This window comes from Gouania willdenowi, chromosome 12, assembly GCF_900634775.1.
Source record: "Gouania willdenowi chromosome 12, fGouWil2.1, whole genome shotgun sequence".
Taxonomy (NCBI): Eukaryota; Metazoa; Chordata; class Actinopteri; order Blenniiformes; family Gobiesocidae; genus Gouania; species Gouania willdenowi.
The window spans coordinates 6,934,084-6,953,699 of record NC_041055.1 but is presented as its reverse complement, the minus strand read 5'-3'; the positions used below and the strand labels follow the sequence as shown (position 1 = coordinate 6,953,699).

Here is a 19,616-nt window from a genome sequence, read left to right as displayed (position 1 = left end):
TTCTGGTGAAAATGTATTGTCAATAAAGTTTTTTTTTGTTTGTTTTTTTAAATACATTTCGTTTGATGACGTCATCTCCCGGCGCGGGGACGGCACGTGTGTAGGGAATCAGACATGGCGGACGACAGACTGCAGTTCCATGAGATGGGCTTGGATGACCGCCTGCTGAAGGTAAGAACTCCGGTGTTCGGTCCAGGTTTTCCCCGCAGACAGACGCTCTAACCCCCGCCTGTGTGTTCCGGAGCAGGCGGTGTCGGAGCTGGGTTGGCTTCAGCCGACCCTCATCCAGGAGAAGGCCATCCCTCTGGCTCTGGATGGGAAGGACCTGCTGGGTCGAGCCAGAACCGGATCAGGGAAGACCGCAGCCTACGCCATACCGGTGATTCAACGGATCCTCACCTCCAAACAGGTGAGCCACAACATTAGGACCAGCTGTAAGACGTAAACCACTGTACCAAGTGCATCCTGACACAAAACAGGTTATCCTGGTAGATGTTAAATAATCTATCTCACGTGATCAATATGGACCACGTCCCAGTAATGCTGCGTTCCAGGCAACTCGGAACTTTTATCAACTTTTTACCACTAATGTGGCTTTTTTTTTACCTTACTGCTGTGACTTTCCATGTGTGCCACCATTGTTGTGTGACGTCAGACAACTCACTCTCCAAGAAGTATTTTTTTTTTATTTACGACTTCGCTAAGTGGGAGCTCCGATATCAGATAGTGTTCCAAGTCACTTTTTCAAGTTGGAGGTTGCGAAATTGCAGCATATAGTACACATGTTTAGTGTATTTAGCCCAGCTGGTAACGTTTAACCTAGACGTAAACAAAGAATGCATCCAATGTTTTGCCAGAACTTTGGTCAAGTTTTTACCCATTAACTCTTCTTTTAAACTTTATTTAAAAGCACAGTTGACAAAAGACTACTAACAATGACATCGACATAAAAAAGATACACACATCTGTTATTTGTGTGTATGTGTCCCAAAAATAATATATTGGTATTTTAAATGATGTGATATGGTATTTTGATGTTGTCGTGTTTTTTTCTGCTTAAAGGATAATTAAGCATCAAAATGGAACAAATGCACCTGGGCGATATGACGATACGTATCTCTGGAACGATAGAAAAGTGCTATTTCTCTTCTATTGTTTCTAACCTATCTACCTATAAAAGCAAGGGAGGTCTGTGTGTGTGTGTGCGTGCGCGCGTGTGGAGCAAATATCTCCCCGACGCGGTGCAAGTTCGACCTGAAACTTGGTCAACGGGTTCCAAATACCCCAAGTGTGTATATCTGTTATTTTGGAGTAATTTGGTCATTTCAAAATGTTTATTTTAATTTTATTTAACTTCTGGAAGGCCCCGAAATGAAACCTATTCAACTTTTGATCTCAGGGTGTGAGGGGGCGCTAGCGCTCCATCTATATCTATTTCACTGCACAGCTCACTTCCGGTACGTGCACGAGCTCCCGTGGACTTCTCTTTTCTCTTTTGAGGAAAAATACTTTTTACTGTTCTTTATTTGGTGATGACATTTCGAAACGTTTATTTTCATGTTAGTTTGACCGTTTGCCATTTAGACCGGACAGACCTCACCCGGAAGTTATTGACGGCAATGGCTGCTGTGTTGAAAGCTGCACAATTCTCAGCAGAGCGCATGTGTGAGAGGGAACCAACGGAGGAGATTTGTTTCCAAGGTAGAGAGTCTCAGAGTCTCGACGTGTGTAACGGACCACCATTTAATCTGGTTACAGTCTGTGTCACGACACCCGTCCATTGGGTGGTAGTGACTGTAGTGTTGAGTCAGATCAGTAAATAGTGCTACATAGTGAAGCCCGCCTGATGATTACTGCAGCTTCACTCACGACACACCTGCCACGACACCTAACTACTGAAAATAGATAAGTTTAGTGAAAGTTAGGCAGGCACACACACACACTAAGCGACAACAAAAAATATGAAAGTGACTCAAAATACACAAAACTAAATATTTATACAAAAATTACACAAAAGACAACACAGAAAAATACACCAAACGACAACAAAAACATGAAAATGACTCAAAATACACTAAACTAAATACTTATAATCCCACATGAATGCATACTTCCGACGGGCACTGTACGTTACAGAAAAAAACATCAAACGAAAAAAAATATAAAAATGAGTTTAAAAAAAAAAATTTATCATGCGCATGTCTCATAAAATTAAACCAGGGAAATTGCACACGCTATTTTACTTTGCACCTGCAAATATACCCCTTTATTATGCTACAGAGTATGTTGTTGCTATGCCCATAAGTGACAACTCTTCTTAAGCTCCCACTATATGAATACATACTTCCGACGGGCACTGTACTCAACTTCAAAAAACCATATATTTACAGAAAAATACAACAAAAATATGAAAATAGCTCAAAATACACAAAACTAAATATTTATACAAAAATTACACAAAAGACAACACAGAAAAATACACCAAACGACAACAAAAACATGAAAATGACTCAAAATACACTAAACTAAATACTTATAATCCCACATGAATGCATACTTCCGACGGGCACTGTACGTTACAGAAAAAAACATCAAACGAAAAAAAATATAAAAATGAGTTTAAAAAAAAAATTTTATCATGCGCATGTCTCATAAAATTAAACCAGGGAAATTGCACACGCTATTTTACTTTGCACCTGCAAATATACCCCTTTATTATGCTACAGAGTATGTTGTTGTTATGCCCATAAGTGACAACTCTTCTTAAGCTCCCACTATATGAATACATACTTCCGACGGGCACTGTACTCAACTTCAAAAAACCATATATTTACAGAAAAATACAACAAAAATATGAAAATAGCTCAAAATACACAAAACTAAATATTTATACAAAAAATACACAATTACTCCTGAATCACACTACAATAGCAACAAAAACAATAATTATACAAAAATACACTCCAAAAAAACATACATTACAAAAAAATTAAAATAAAAAACAGCAAACATTTATGCACAAAAAGACAACAGAAAGATACACAAATACACATGGCTCCGGTTTACAAAATAAAAGTCAGTTGAAGCAACATTATTAGAATGTTACATTCTAACATCTCATCAGAGCTACAGAAGATAGGATCATTTAAATTAGGTTAATTTAAACTAAGTTGATCAAAACTTAATCAATAAACCTGATTAGATTCAGTAAACCATTGATCCCTGAGGGTAATCAGGTGACATTAATGTTGTTCTCTTTCATCTTTATATGACATATAAATAATTAAAAAGGAGCAGTCAGAATAATCCATGTCACTACAACTTATATCTACCTTTTATTTGTATCTTGCTTTATTTTTGACATACATTTCTTTTTTTAATATATTATATATTAATATATAATTTTTTATTTATTTATTAGTATTTATTTTGTTTCCTCACAGGAGTTACAAACTAATATTTTCTTTAAAAAATGACAAATATTTCTAAAAAACGGAATTAAAAAAATTAAAGTGGATAAAACGGAATTTGGAAAAAATAAAACGGCTTTTATATCATTCCACTTTTATATGCATTGATCACTGTCTACAGCTAGCCATTAGTAAGTGTAAGGGTGCATTCACACCGAACGCGACTGCAGTCACTACACTATAATAAGTATAACAATCTAAAAATGGCCCAGTGTGATATTGCAATGGGAATATTATACTAACAGAAATATTAGTGAATTGAAATTAGTTTGGTTATCGTGTTACGGTTGATCAGCCTGCGTACAAGACATTATTGAACAAGTTATACTTGCCTTCATTTTATTTATTATTTATTTATTTTTTACACGTTATGGCAAAGACTGAATTGTGATACCAGCTGCCCACAGATCTAGTTGTGTTTTCATAATTTAATTATTAAATCAATCCATTAGTTGTTTAAGTCAGTGTTTCCCAAACTTTTCACAGTCCGTACCCCTTCAGACATTTAACCTGAGGCCATGTACCCCCTACTCCTGCACACTTAAAAACAGAATGTAATGCAGTGTTTTTCCACCATGGGGTCGCGTGGATTTCAAATGGGGTCCCTGAAAAGTTTAATTTATAACTATAATAAAAAATACTGATTAAAAATGTATTTTAAAAATGCAGTAAATTTCTCCAGGAGCTTAAGCTTGGGAATTCTGGGAATATATGTAAAAAAAAAACAACAAAAAATCATGGGAATTATTCATTATTACCTGAAATTGGAGTACTTTTATAACTGATGCTGGCATAGATGATGCTAAAATGTTTTTCCCAACTATATTTAACATCCCTGCTAAGGGCCAACCTACAATTTTGGAACTTTCCCATTCGTTCCCATGGAAAGTTTCCAACTGTAATTACCGGAATTTTGCCACCCTACTTGAATATTATTTATTAATTTTGCATGCATACTCATATTTATGTGTGGATATGATAGTTATTTAAAAATAATCTCAATATCTGGTTAATTCCAATGTATAACTCCTGTAAAAAGTTAAGATTTTTGAATAAATTTGTGAGCTTCAGCTCATATGGAAATTTACTAGAAATTTTCGGCCTTTTTCAATCCCACATGTGAATCTCTTTTGGCTTTCCGTCTGATAAGAGACAGCACGTGTGAGTGAATTTTGCAAGGTGGCTTGTTTTAGGGCAAAAGCCTAGACAAACGGTGACAGGCGGTGCTGAGAGACAGCGATATGGGGAAGAAATAAGTATATTAACCACCTTTATAACTGATAATTTATCCCAAAAAAGCAATATCCACATAAACGATTATTGTCGATAAAAAGAGCTGTTTACAAACTAAGCAACAATTAACTGGATCACTTGAGAATGACTAAGAAGGAAAATGCTTCCAGGAAAATATTTACCCTTTGTTACATCATTATTTTATTATATATGTTTTTGCTTTGTTACATTTGCAAGTTGTTTATTATAAATTGTAAATAAAATTTAAAAAAAACAGTGGGAAAAATATTACAGAGAAATTGTTAAATCACTATCATTAAAAGTGTAAAGGAATAAAACTATGACGTGGTGTGGGGGCTTGAACAGCAGGCGTGCCTAATGAAGTGGCTGGTGTGTTTGTCCTCAGAGTGTCGGTGAGCAGGCGGTCCGAGCTCTGGTTCTGGTCCCGACCAAAGAACTGGGTCAGCAGGTCCAGGCCATGATGAGGCAGCTGACGGCGTTCTGCAGCAGAGATGTGAGAGTGGCCGACGTCTCTGGGAAAGCTGATCTGTCGGCCCAGAGGTCAGTCGCTAACGTTAGCACACATTAGCACACAGCCACAACATTATGACCACCTGCCCCTCCCAGTTATGGCTGAACGATTTAAAAAAAACAATAATCTAATAGCGATTTTTTTTCTTTTCTTTTCCCCTCAATATTGCGATTGCTATTTAATTTGCGATAATTTTTTCAAGGTCCACTTCTCATGTGTTTTTCAACAAATATAATCAATAAATAAATGTTGTGTTCTAATAAACAATATTAGGTGTGTTATACATAAACTGTTCTTTCTTATAGGCTAGGCTTATGTTAAGATAAAGGAAAATGAGGCATGAATTAAATATTAAAGACAGTTTATTTATCTACTTCAATTACATTTATAAACTTAAATACTTTGACATGCAGTCTGGTAAGCATTCACCACAACAACGAAACAATATTTTGCCAAGCAGAATTAATTATTTAAAGCTGCTATCCAGAGTTTCTGAGACAACGTCTCGATGTCCCGCCCTCAACAGCTCTACTTCCTCCCCTTCCTCTGCCAATCTACCAGAAGCTACTCCTCTACGTTTGTGCACGCGCATTAGCAAAACATAACAAAGTCGCATAACTACAAAAACTACACGTTTTTCTGTTGGAGTGCCATAACTTTTGATTAAAACACGTTTATTACCTGTCCATGGGAAATGTCACCAAATCCTGGTCAGTTCGGAATCTTTTTAAAAGCAACAACTCCCTCCACCTTTGAAAAGCAGCTCCAAGATAAATTCTGTTGTGGTCACAAAGATGTTTATCCACAGTCTTTGTACCTGGACTTTTCTTTTGTTTTTTAGTAGAAGTTTTATACGTTGGTAAACGTTGGATGGGAAACTGGAGTTTCTGAGCGTTCCTCCATGATGCTCTGCTGCTCAGTGATACCTGTTTACTGTTGTGACGGTGCATTTTCTTTGATTGACAGTGGCCTGCTCCAAGAAGTCAAAGCTTATTGGCTGGGTAAAGTCGCCGCTTTCTTGCATCTGTATAGGGGTCTATAGGATGAAGACGGGACTTATATATAAGGGTGTCTTGAGCCGATATCGGTCCGATATCTGCCTGAAAATGAATATTGGATTCAAATTTTTCGAATTTCTGTTTATTTTTTTAATATTTATTTTTTCTTTTCCCCATTTCATTTATTTATGTTATTGATTCGTAGAATACTGTAGATATTATGTTGAAGGTTAAAATGTATGTAACCAATTAGTTAATGATCATACCTACTGTTGTTGACTATTGTTCTCTGTTTGATTAACATCACTTTTTCAAGCCTTTTCTAACATTCCACACTACAAAATAAGTAACTATAATTTTTTTATTAAAGTAATAAAAATATGTATGATTCATGCTGCTATTGGATCAATACGTTTCAGCTGATACGCAAGGCTGCAATATTGGTATCATATCGGAAATTAAAAATGTTGTATCGTGACATCCCTACTTATATACATTAATGTATATGAATGACCACCGGCAGTAGACCATAGTAAAAGACTAGTTAGGTGTTTTTTTGCATTTCAAAAGAATGATACACAAACATTAGGGGTGTCCCGAGCTGATATTGATATTATCGGTCCGATATCAGCCAGAAAACGAATATCAGATTTTATCGGACTACATCTAAAATCTCCAATATAAGCGCGCCGATAAGTTTTTGGTTTTTTTTGTTCCTGCCCTCAGTTGTTCCCACCATATAATGACAGTGAAAAATAACTGAAGTGAACTTGTTGACTATTGTTCTATGTTTGAGTAACATCACTTGATCAAGCCTTTTCTAACATCCCACACTACAAAATAAGTAATAAAAGTATGTATGATTCGTGCTGGTATCGTATCTATCGGCCAATGAGCAAGGCTGCAATATTGGTATCGTATCGGAAGTGAAAAAGTTGTATGTGGACATCCCTAATAAACATGGATTTCTCAGAAACTTCGGATATCAGCTTTAAATGCAGGAAGATAAGGAAACAAATTTTTTTAGGTAAATCAAATAAACACAAAATAAACAAGTGTATTTTCTTATTAAACATTAAGAAAGAAACAAAACTTTTTGAACACTAATAAAAATATTATATTCACTCAATAACAGCAGCACAAAGCAAGTCGCATGGCCAGAACGTTATTTTTTCAAAATGGCAGCCTTTGCGGTTAGTAAATCTAATTTTATCATATTGCGATATCGCAAAAAATCAATCGTTCAGCCATACTCCCCGTAACATCATCAATGAACCAAACTGGTTTTAGTGTTATTGCACGAGTCCAACTGGTTGTTGTTTCACTTCCTGGTCTCTCCTGACAGGCCGATCCTGATGGAGAAACCAGACGTTGTTGTTGGAACGCCGTCCAGAGTTCTGGCTCACGTTAACGCCAAAAACCTGGCGCTGCAGTCTTTAGAGATGCTGGTGGTGGACGAGGCCGACCTGCTCTTCTCCTTCGGCTTCGAGGCCGACCTAAAGAGCTTCCTGTGGTAAGCTAAACTGGTCATTCCACTGTTCATCTGCATTATGGGACGTCACGTGCGGTGTCGGAAATTAGCGAGGGCCGCTCACGGGTCATCAATTTAGCCAAGACCCCCCAAAGTTCCCACAAACACGTCCAGCAGAATTGTAATTGCGTAATTGATACTTAATTACACTTATGGCATAATTGTAATTTAAAAAAATGTGTTGCTATCATAATCTTGATTAAATTGTAATTGAGTTTAGTTAATTGACTTTATAATTGTAATTGCCATGAAAATTTTATAAAAATTGTCAATTATAATTTAACTCAAAACTGGAGGGCTGGGAGCGAGGGATTTTTCTGACCAACATTGCGATTTTTTCATTTGATACATTTAAATGCATACATTTTCTTGCTCTAATTGTCCCACATTAGAACAAAACACATTCATCTACTTTAAAAAATATTTGGTTTAATGTGGACAGCGCCCTCTTCTGGAGGAATCACAGAGCGTTTGTCTCAACACTTGATGGAATCTCAGACCTTTTATCTGTTCCAGCTGAACCTGAAATTACAAGGCTCCACCATTCTGATTGGTGAACATCACTCAAACACCAGAGACAGAAGAAAAAAACCTCAGCATTGAAACCTCGATTGCGATTCGATATCGATTAACCTTGCAGGCCTACTAAGAGCTAATGCTAACAACTTCATAAAAGGAAGCGACCAAGTAAAGTACACGGTTTACCATCATCAAACCACAAAGCATCACCTTGCTTATGGTAAGATTGAACACTTGTATGAAAGGATAAAAGTTAGCGTGTCATATGTTGACATAAATGTTAGCATAAAACTAACGTCACTATGTTCCTCCGTCCCGACTTGTAAAAAGCAATATTGTTTAATTATAGTTTACGTGTTCACAAGACAAAGCTGGCCCCATTAGACAATAATGTAACTATTGCGATTATAACACCTAAATATACCATTACTACTGCTTTCAGTAATTACTGATTACATCAACAGCCTGATCTGGTTCAATTATAGGAAACAGAGATTCAGCAGCAGTGGTTTATGTTAAACAGTAGAAACACTGTTGGAGTAGTTTTTACTTTTCATGTGCTGTTTTTTAAAGAAAAGAATTAAAGGAATAAAATTAATTTCATACAGTAACACTAACAGTGACCCAGCTATTTTAGGTGTAAATGCTATGTATGATTGATTTTTATTATTATTTATATATATATATATATATATATATAAAGAATGTGTGTTATGTTATCAGGGCTCTACACTAACTTTTCCAATGGTGGCACCTTTTTTCGAGTGGGGGTGGGGACAGTGGCATCATAGTTCATCAGTTCTGGTCCCTCCTTGCTGGTTCTGATGAGCGTGTACGCACTATCGCTGAGCTCGGCACATTTTTCCTTCCTTTTTACTGCTGCTCTCAATGTGAGCGTACACTCAGTGAAGAACTCGTTATGCCTGGCTCCATTCATAGCGGACCGCGCACACTCCAAAGGAGCACATCGTTGTTTATACTCGGCACATTCACCGTTGCATTACCCGCAGCAAAGTTGCGTGAGCGTGCACCGTCTCCTCACCCGCAGCACTGAGGTCAAGCCAGCCTCCACTCCGAAATCCTCAGTCAACCTAGCCGCCAGCCAATTTGCAGTGCCTGTTTATAGACGGTTTTACGGTAATCCCGCAACGCGGAGAGAGAGAAAGAGAAGTGCACTCTGTGGGACGTGACGAAGCACTCAGCCGCTCCGTATAAAATAACATCACCCTATACGAACTCGCACGGATGCGACTAGATAAAATTTTCACTCTCACACAAATTCCCATGTCGGAAATTAGCGAGGGCAACGGGCCATTTGTCCCACAATTTGGCCAAGAATGCCCCTAAAAATTACCCCAAGTTTTTTTGTCAACAACTTATTTTTTTCTGGAGCAGAGCGCTGTTCGGGGCGGGGGCGAAGCACATCGCGGAAGCTCCTGCCCCCGCCCCTCACACACACACACACACACACACGGCGGTGAAGCTGTCATGCTGTGATACATCATGGACAAGATTCAGCAGCAGTAAAATCACTGTTTGAGTTATTTTTGCTTTTCATGTGCCTTTTTTGTTAGAAAATAATTTAATTTTAAGTGAGGAAATAAATGAATTGCACTAATAGAGTGATCCACATGCACTAATATATTCCATAAAATATCAGCCCATGAGCTTTTTGAGTCAGAAGCTATTGTAGCCTTTTTTAAATGTGTTTAGTGTTGATGCGTTTAATTTCATTCATGTTTGTAAGGGATCTGTTTATACTTTAAGTTGCTAATTGTTTTATTTATTTATTGTTTTTATTTATCGTGATTTTTATTGTTATCGTGATAAACACCAGAAATTATTGTGATAATTTCCATTCAACTTTTTCTTATACTTCTGTTTGCATTGCTGTTTTTAAGGATTTGTTTTGTGTAATATTTACAGGTTTTTAAGAGTTAAATAAACCAATAGTTTCCTTAGTTTCTTCTTCTTACTGTAACAGCTACTGTACTAAAGAGAGGATGTGTGTTTAATGTATTTGCATTTGCAGAGGTTTCTGTGCATTTCAATCTATAAAAGTATCCAAGCTGTAGCTAAATACATTTTCCATGGTCCGCAATCCTTTTAAAAATGCCCTAATTTTTAGACTTTGGAAGCCAAAATTGCCCCCATAATCTTTTTCTCCTTTCATATCCTCACGTATGGTTTTGTTTGGTTTTTTCCCAGCCATTTGCCAAAGATCTACCAGTCGTTTCTCATGTCGGCCACTCTGAGCGAGGACGTTCAGGCCTTAAAGGAGCTGCTGCTGCACAATCCGGTACATTCCATTCCCTCAGCCTGTGCTGCCTGTGTCCATACGACTGCAACTGATGATCCCCCCCCTCATAGGTGATCCTGAAGCTGCAGGGCTCCCAGCTGCCTGACAGCACTCAGCTGCAACAGTTCAGCATCCAGTGTGAGGAGGAGGAGAAGTTCCTGCTGGTCTACACGCTGCTGAAGCTCGGCCTGGTACGAGGGAAGACGCTGCTGTTCGTAGGAGCCGTGGATCGATGTTACCGACTCAAACTGTTCCTGGAGCAGTTCGCCATTCCCTCCTGTGTGCTCAACTCAGAGCTGCCTGTGCACTCCAGGTGAGGCGCTGTACTCTTGCCTTGGGCGGTAATACTTCATAGCACAGGGTCATAAAAAGAGCAATGTATCGGTTTCAATACCATTTTACAAATATATATATATTAAAGATAAAGCACCCTGAGTTACTGATAATGCACAAAAATAAGAAAAAATAATTTATCCTATTGTATCAGTTTAAACACTGAACTGAACAGATTATATGAAAATAAAATGTTTGTGCATACATGAATATTGCAGGCATTACGCACTGTTATCATAAAATCAAGTGTATCAAGTAACCATTGCAACACATTAAAAGCATTGTAATCACTTTAATATTGATTAAATATAAAAAAATTGATTTTTTAAAAACTTGTTTTGGTTTAAAATTGGCAACCAAAAAATTTTGATATATTGTGAAATCGATTTTTTTTTTTCACACCATATTTTTGTGCTGTACAACCATCCAATCTGCATTAATGCAGGGACGTAAAGGTGTCCTGTATTTGTGAATGTTTGTTCCTTTGGTTGTTTACTTGAATCAGACGCCCTGACTAGAAGTGTTCAGAGCATATTTCCATCCATGCTGTCAAAGGTTAAAGAGTCTGTTTAACGTCTGAGTGGATTTAATGCGTGAATCAAACCTCGTTCTTTGCTGCAGGTGTCACATCATCACACAGTTCAATCAGGGTTTCTACGACTACATCATCGCCACAGACGAGCAGAGCCTGACCGACGCCTCGCAGCCTGCGGCGACGAGCAGAGAGAAGAAGAAGAAGAAAGACAAAGGCGGGAAGTGAGTGTTTTTTCACAGAGCGAAGGGATAATGGTTAAAGAAGTAAACGTTGCTGACTTTGCTTTGATGTCGTACCTGCTAAAGGTCCAAGGACAAAGAGTACGGCGTCTCCAGAGGGGTCGACTTCCAAAACGTCTGCAACGTCATCAACTTTGATTTTCCCACCAGCGTGGAGTCGTACATCCATCGAGTCGGACGGTAAACGGATCATTTTCCTCCAAAAATTAGACAAATGTTTACATAAAATATGAAAGTACATCCCTTACAATCTGTAAACAAAACAACCTGCAAAATATATTGGTAAATAAATTCTACCACAAACAAAACTACAAGACAATCAGTTAAAAAGCAAAACAAACAAAAACATTGGCAAAACAAATGGTTTAAAAAAATAAAAATAAAAAAAAACCTGCAGGTACAAACAAAATGAGAAAAGTGGTTAAAAGAATTAATAACAAACTAAATGTTGCTAAACAAACACAAATCGCCAAACAAAAAACTACCACAACTAAAAAAAAAGAGCAAAAACTAAAAGATGCCAAAACAGAGAAACGTCACACTCAAAGCAAATAGACAAGAAGTAACAAACATCACAGCAATGTTAAGATAAAAATCACTGAATGATGCGTCACCAGTTAGAATGATCACCAGTTGAACCAATACACCAACAGGTAACAGTAAATAATACTTGCACCATGCTGCTGCTGCTGCTACTGCTGCTTCTTTTCTGAAACTGCTGTTCTTCTTTCCTCCTTCAGGACAGCTAGGGCTGACAACCCGGGCACCGCCCTGTCCTTGGTCTCCCACACTGAGATGTCGCTGCTGACCGAGGTGCAGGAGGCTCTGACTGGAGGTGTGTGCGCGTGCGTGTGCTAAGCAGGTGAAAGCACGGTGCTTAACTGTGTGTGTGTGTGTTTGTGTTCACACAGACAACGCAGAGTGTGTCCTCAAACCGTATCAGTTCAAGATGGAGCAGATCGAAGGCTTCAGGTATCGCTGCAGGGTGAGCACACACACACACACTTCATCTGGTAGCAGGTCGTCAACATTTTAGCGAGGCTGGCACAACGATGGTCTGTTCCAACTTCTGTGGTCTGTAGTACGTGCGAAATGAGGTTCTACTCCTCAGCTTGGCTAACGCATGGGCTAACTTTACCACTGAAAGCTTCTTCTCCTTCCTTTTGAGGTTTTATCTGCAGTTGGCAAACTACGATTTAGTGCACTACCGCCACCCACTGTATTAAAAGTTAACCAGAAAATCAAACTTTGGACTTACGAATCGATCTTTAGGAATTAATGAGAACCGATACAGAATCGGAAAATAGATTGTTTTTTTTCAACACACCCCTATTTGCTATAGGTTGTGTGTTGGGTTTGTAGTGTTACAGTAATATGTGTGTGTTATCACAATGGGTGTGTGTAATCATGTGTGTGTGTTTGCAGGATGCGATGCATGTGTTCTAGGGCTGGGTGGTATACCAGTTCATACCGAATACCGGTATATATTTTCGTTAGGATATTCATTTTTAATATACTGATGTATCCGATTACACAACTTTCAGAACGCTACGCTGCGCCGTGTTTCAGACCAGACCCTTTTCAACGTTGCACTTCTAAATAGGAAGGTAAACAGTAACGCTCTGGTGTTAGTTGTGGTGTAAATCATACGTGTAAATGGATCAGAAAGACACAATCGAAAGCTCTGAAGCTGCATGTGAGCATGTGTCTGCGTGCACATGCCTCCGCTACAGGAGAACAACACTCATGGACACGGAGGCACAGTTAGCGTAGCATGTCGGCAGTTCGGAAGTAATACACACAAAAAGAGAGCAACGTATCGCAATTTATAATTCCTATAACACGGAAATAAGTCCTGGTGGAGCTGCAAACAAAACGCTACTTTATTCACCATAAGAAACCACCACACCACTGAGTATGCATCATTTAAAGCTAGAAACCAAGCTAATGCTAAAGCTAAGCTAGCGCAGCAAAGAGCCATTGGGCTGCTGTTGCAAACTTGTATTACTACTAGTGTGGAATTATTCTACAATATTCACTCATGACAGTAAAATAGAGCATCCTAAGGCCCAGTCCCATTTCTTTTTTTGTACCCTTACGCCTACCCCATGTCTCTCCTCCTTCACCTCCAAAACGAGGGCTAAGGCAAAAGGCTATGTTTCAGCCCTTAGATTTGGGACACCCCTCTCCGAAACTGAACTTGTTGCTGTCATGTGTAAAGGTGCGTTCACACCAAACGAGACACAATTTATGAGGGTAAAATTAAAGCGGTTAAGTTCTTGAAAACCAGTCACTACAGATAACACATTCTGAGTGAACTCATCCTTTAATATCTCCGTAAGTTGATCATTTAAACCGTAAAAACGGAGCAAGAAGGAAAAGAAGTGATCGACTCTTTCTCTCTTCTCTGTCACCGGCTCAACACACACACACACACACTGGAGCAACGACACATCAGGCACCTGCAGCGCTACAGCCGAGGGAGGAGCTGCTGCCTCACGTTCAGTGAGACGGGCCGTGGGAAGCTTCCTACGTACCGGGGCAAAGATGAAGCGGTTACATTCTTAAATAAGCCTACATTCCTTTAGCAACTCTTTAAGTTGATCATTTATATCGTAAAGGCGGCTCTGTTTATGATAAGTGAAGTGATCAGCTCGCTGTCTCTCTGTCATCCTGCTGCGCAGACACACACGCACGCACACACAATTGTTCCCTGTTCGTGACGTCACTGGAGGTTTATATAACTTTTTAAGCTATTTTATGTGAAAAATGGGCTTACGTTTATGCGTATTTTTGGCGCCATGCTGCTGAGTTGCGTGAAAGCCTGAAACTCCTCCTTCCCATCTGTTTTAAGTCAGCATCGGTAAAAGTTGCGTTTAGAGGGGTGAATAGCCCTTCGCCTCTACACAATAGTGAAATGGGACACCTCTCTGACTCTCATGCATTTCAGAGAGTTAGGGGTAAGGGGGAGAAATGAGACGCAGACTTAGTCAATCTACTGCAGTAATTCCTTTCTCAACCAGTAGAAAATGCTCTGAACACTAGGAATGTGCGATATTTTATTGTTTATGATTTATCGTCAAAAACATTCTCACCGGTAAGAATTTGTCATCCCTCAACGTAAACGATAAATTCCCATGTCGGAAATTAGCGAGGGCCACGAGCCATTTGTCCCTCAATTTAGCCAAGAATGCCCCAAAAAAAACACGTTCCACAGGCCAAAACTGCCCCGTTTGTTGTCAACAACTTATTATTCTCTGGAGCAAAATGTTGTTTATGGAAGCTCTGCACGGTGTGCACCGCCCCCGCCCCCGCACACACCGCCGTCTGTGTGTGTTCGTCACGGCTACCAGAAGCTACTATGCTGTGATACAATTAGGACCGCTACTTGGTTTAAACCAGACAAACATCCAACAAAGGGAACCAATTCAAGTTCCTCCGTCAGATCCACCTAAAGTTCCACAAACACGGGGACAGAGATGAACCTGTAGCAACGATTAACACTGACACACAGACTGAGCTAAGTGCTAACGCTAACCACTCCATATAAGGAATAATAGACCAAATAAAAAGAACAAGTCTTACTGTCATCAAACCACAGATAGCCACCGATTTGTTTATGGTCAGATTTAATACTTGTATGGAAGAATAAAAGCTAAACATGTCACACGTTGTGTGAAATAAATATTAACATAACTAATGTCACTATGCATTCAACCCAATTTGTGAAACGCAATATTTTTTATCGATCTACGTTCCTACCCTTACCTATGGTCATGAGATTTGGGTAATGACCGAAAGGACAAGATCGCGGATACAGACGGCCGAAATGAGGCGCACCCTTCGTGATAGGGTGAGAAGCTCAGTCACTCGGGAGGAGCTCGGAGTAGAGCCGCTGCTCCTTCACGTTGAAAGGAGCCAGCTGAGGTGGCTCGGGCATCTGTTTCGGATGCCTCCTGGTCGCCTCCCTCGGGAGGTGTTCGGGAAGAGGCCTCGAAGGCCCAGGACACGCTGGAGGGACTGTCTCTGAGCTGGCCTGGTGTCGCCTCAGGGTCCCCCCAGAACAGCTGGAGGAGGTGTGCGTGGATCGGGAGGTCTGGGCATCTCTGCTGAGACTGTTGCCTCCGCAACCCGGCCCCGGATAAAAGCGGAAGAAGATGGATGGATGGATGGAATATTTTTTAATTATATTTCATCAGCAGTAAAAACACTATTGAAGCTATTTGTGCTTTTAATGTGCATTTTTTCAATTTTTTGAGTAATTTTATTTCAAGTGAGGAAATAAATTAATTACATACAATAACACTGATAGCAATCCATATACACAAATATATTTCATAAAATATCAGCTCATGAGCTGTTTGAGTCAGCAATTATTGTAGCGTTTTTAAATGTGTAATGTTGATGTATTCACATTTGTGTTTACACTAAGTTGTGATTTTTTTTTTTTATTTTTATCGTTATCGTGATAAATACTAGAAATTATCGGGATACATTTTTTTGTCAATATCGCCCATCCCTAGTGAACACCTGATTATGCATGAAAATAAAAATACCGTCATATAGACCGTTAGAATTTTGAAAAATACTGTGATATACATTTTTGGTCATACCGCCCTTCCCTAGTCTGTGTGTTAGTTTGTGTGTGTTTGCAAGATGCGATGCGTGTGTGTGTTCTAATGGTGTGTGTTATAATGTGTCTGTGTTTGCAGAATGCGATGCATGTTATGATGGTTTGTGTGTGTTACAATGTGTGTGTGTATGTTTGCAGGATGCGATGCGTTCAGTGACGAAGCAGGCGGTGAAAGAAGCTCGACTGAAGGAGATCAAACAGGAGCTGCTGAACTCTGAGAAGCTGAAGGTGAGACTCTGAGGAAGAGGAGGCGGAGTCAGTGAGGAAGGTGATGATGCTCTCGTCTCTTTAACTCCTGCAGACGTACTTTGAAGACAATCCCAGAGATCTTCAGCTGCTGCGACACGACAGAGATCTTCACCCCGCCGTCGTCAAACCTCACCTCAGGAACATTCCCGACTACCTCGGTACGCGATATGAATTATTTTTATGTATTATAAATGTGATCTTATATTTTATGTTTACATTTTTTATATTTTGGTTTTAAGAAAGTTTTATAAAATCTTATGTTTGAGATTATTAATCCATAATTTACTTATGTAACCCTCGGTGCACCTTCAGGTAGTGTACTTTCTGCTTAGTCAGTGTTTTAAACTCTCAATATCTTATTCAGTTTAAAGCCTAATTTTGGGAACTTTGGACAGGAGTTTTTTTTATTTATTGTCATGTTCATAATTCAATGATCACTTTTAATGTAATATGTATAGAACAGCAGATATAAAATGTACCGACACTCTTTGTGTTCGAGACCAATTTGGTCCCATTGACTTCCATTATAACCACATCTTTTGATATACTGTTGTTATCCTGACGTAACAGTGGGTTTTCCCAAAAATATCTAATACACTGTATCTAAGCCTCTTCCTTCAAAATACAGGAAAAACAGGTTTTAGGTGGGTTTGACCCCCCCAAAGCTACCACAGTCACCAGAGCTTTATTACAGAGTTTCAATGGAGGACAGTTATTCTTACTCTGCAAAATGCATGGCAATAAAAAAACTGAAAACCATACAAATGTATTGATGGGTTGGGATACACATAAAATAGTTGTGTGAATGTGGATGAGAATATATTTTGTGTGTATGTGTGTTAAGGCGTGTGTAAAAGTCGAATAACAAAAGCCAAAATAAACTGGTTCATTAGGGGTTTATGACAAAAAGGGCATAAAAACATGGAATATATAAAAGCGTAATGAAAAACTTTAGATTCATGGTTAGGTCTGAAGTTCTGACGTGAGAAAAATAATCATATGACATTTTTATTACACTTTTATGAAGGGCACCATTGTGCTACCTATGGTCAAAAAGTGTTTTTTCCAATAAATGTTCATAGCTCTGAAAGTAATAATGCCTCAAAATCAATGTTCCTATCAATTATTGACCTAATCTGTAATAACTTTATACCAAATATTTATTTTTTCATCTTATTTTTGAAGAACAAGCACATTTTATTTTTTTGTCATTGACAAAATGGTGTTTTATGACAGAAAGGGCATAAAAATGTATACAAACATATTAAAAAATTGTATATTTATGGTTAGGTCTGAAGTTATTGAAAAGATCTGATGTGAAAAAAAAGTGAGAAATATTTATAAATGACATTTTGAAGACCCTTTCATGAAGGGTCCTTAAATAGCTTTAAAAGTAATAATGCCTCAAAATCAATGTTCCTATCAATTATTGACCGTGTCAAGGATGTAATAACTTCATATCAAATGTTCCACTTGGCACGCTATTTTTATTTTAAAAAAATCTGTATATTTTATGTTTTTGTCATTGGAAAATATGACAGAAAGAGCATAAAAACTTTTTTTTTTTAAATACAGAAATATAATGAAAACTTAATATCTATGGTTAATTCTGGAGTTGATGAAAAGATCTGATGTGAAAAAAGTGGGAAAAATATTTATATATAACATTTGACAGTTTTATGAATGGTACCATTTTGGTACCTAAGCTCAGAGTTTAACTTTTTTAAAAGTTCCCTGACGGTTAAACTGTATTTAATACATTTGGTTATTTGGGTTTGTAGTGACGTTTAGCATCCAAGCTACACAACATATTTTGAGACTTATTTTTCTATTTATTTTGAATTTTTCTAAATGTGTATATGTATATATATATTATGGTAGAACAAATATGTCCTATATTCCTTTTTTTTAATTAAGAGATTAAATTATACATTAATGAGACATGTTGAATAAATAGTATATTATTCAAGTCAATATTAAATAAGACTGGTTGTAATTAATTATTTTATTGTTTTCCTATAAACCTGATATGGTGTTTCCTGTGCTTTAAGTCAGCAATTCTCAACTGGTGGGTCGTGGACCTGTACTGGGTGGGTCGCGGACAGCTGTAAAAAATAAAACAAATACTTAACGTCTTGTCTTTTATTTTTTTAAAAAAACGTATATTTTGACAGCCATGTCGTGAAATGCATGTTGCACAGGAAAATATATATTTATAAATAGATTTATGTTTTTGAAAAATATTATATTGTTTAGATCAGTGGTTCCCAAACAGGGGTATGTGTGCCCCTAGGGGTACAGGAGCACATTGCAGGGGGTACTCGTAAAGATTGAACAATTATTTTAAAAATAATCAGGAAATGTTCCTTTTTCGGTTATTTTTGTACAAATTTACAACAAACTATTATTATACTATTGCTCAATAAAATACTATAGTTTCTAATAATTAAATAATATATTTTATATTAATATACTTCTGATATTAGGAGACAATTAGCTACATTTTACATTGGAGACCGCATTAACTCACTATTGAAGTAATCAGGTTGTTTTTGAAATAAATTCCGCTATCAATTCAACTCATTGTTTTGAATTTTTAGATTAATCCATAGGGAACCAATGTTGGAGACAGTGTACTTATGATATCAAGAGGGGGTACACGAGTTGACACAAATGCAAAAGGGGTACAGTGGTTCACATGACAAAAAAGATTGGGAACCATTGGTTTAGATTGTTTTATAGTTGAAAACACACAAAAAAGTGGGTGGTGATTTAATGACCGTGGCAAAATGTGGGTCCCAGGGTGAGAGCACTTGAGAACCATTGTTAAGTGTTTCCTTTGGTTAAAGAAGCAACATGAAAATGTTCAATATTAAAAACCTTTTGATGTTGTGTTCAGTTCCAGAGACTCTGAAAGGAGCGATAAACCCGCTGTTAAAGAAGAGGAGGACAAACAAAGAAAAGACGAAGCCAGGGGGAGTCGCAAAGAGCAGCTTTAAGGTGATGATCAGTCAATGTTTACAGCCTTTAGACACGGGAACGTTC

At 38.1% G+C, this 19,616-nt stretch overlaps 1 protein-coding gene across 1 annotated transcript in view; it reads left to right on the top strand.

Moving 5' to 3' along the window:
- The first annotated feature begins 50 nt into the window (after positions 1-50).
- ddx56 (DEAD (Asp-Glu-Ala-Asp) box helicase 56) overlaps positions 51-19,616 on the top strand; it is a 21,486-nt gene continuing 1,920 nt past the window's right edge. The window contains exons 1-13 of the mRNA XM_028462236.1: positions 51-171; positions 248-409; positions 5,110-5,264; positions 7,579-7,746; positions 10,492-10,582; positions 10,654-10,895; positions 11,537-11,671; positions 11,756-11,869; positions 12,430-12,524; positions 12,601-12,674; positions 16,461-16,550; positions 16,624-16,729; positions 19,471-19,571. Coding sequence (XP_028318037.1) covers positions 115-171; positions 248-409; positions 5,110-5,264; positions 7,579-7,746; positions 10,492-10,582; positions 10,654-10,895; positions 11,537-11,671; positions 11,756-11,869; positions 12,430-12,524; positions 12,601-12,674; positions 16,461-16,550; positions 16,624-16,729; positions 19,471-19,571 — 1,590 coding nt within the window. The 5' untranslated portion in view covers positions 51-114. The remainder of the gene's footprint in view (positions 172-247; positions 410-5,109; positions 5,265-7,578; positions 7,747-10,491; positions 10,583-10,653; positions 10,896-11,536; positions 11,672-11,755; positions 11,870-12,429; positions 12,525-12,600; positions 12,675-16,460; positions 16,551-16,623; positions 16,730-19,470; positions 19,572-19,616) is intronic.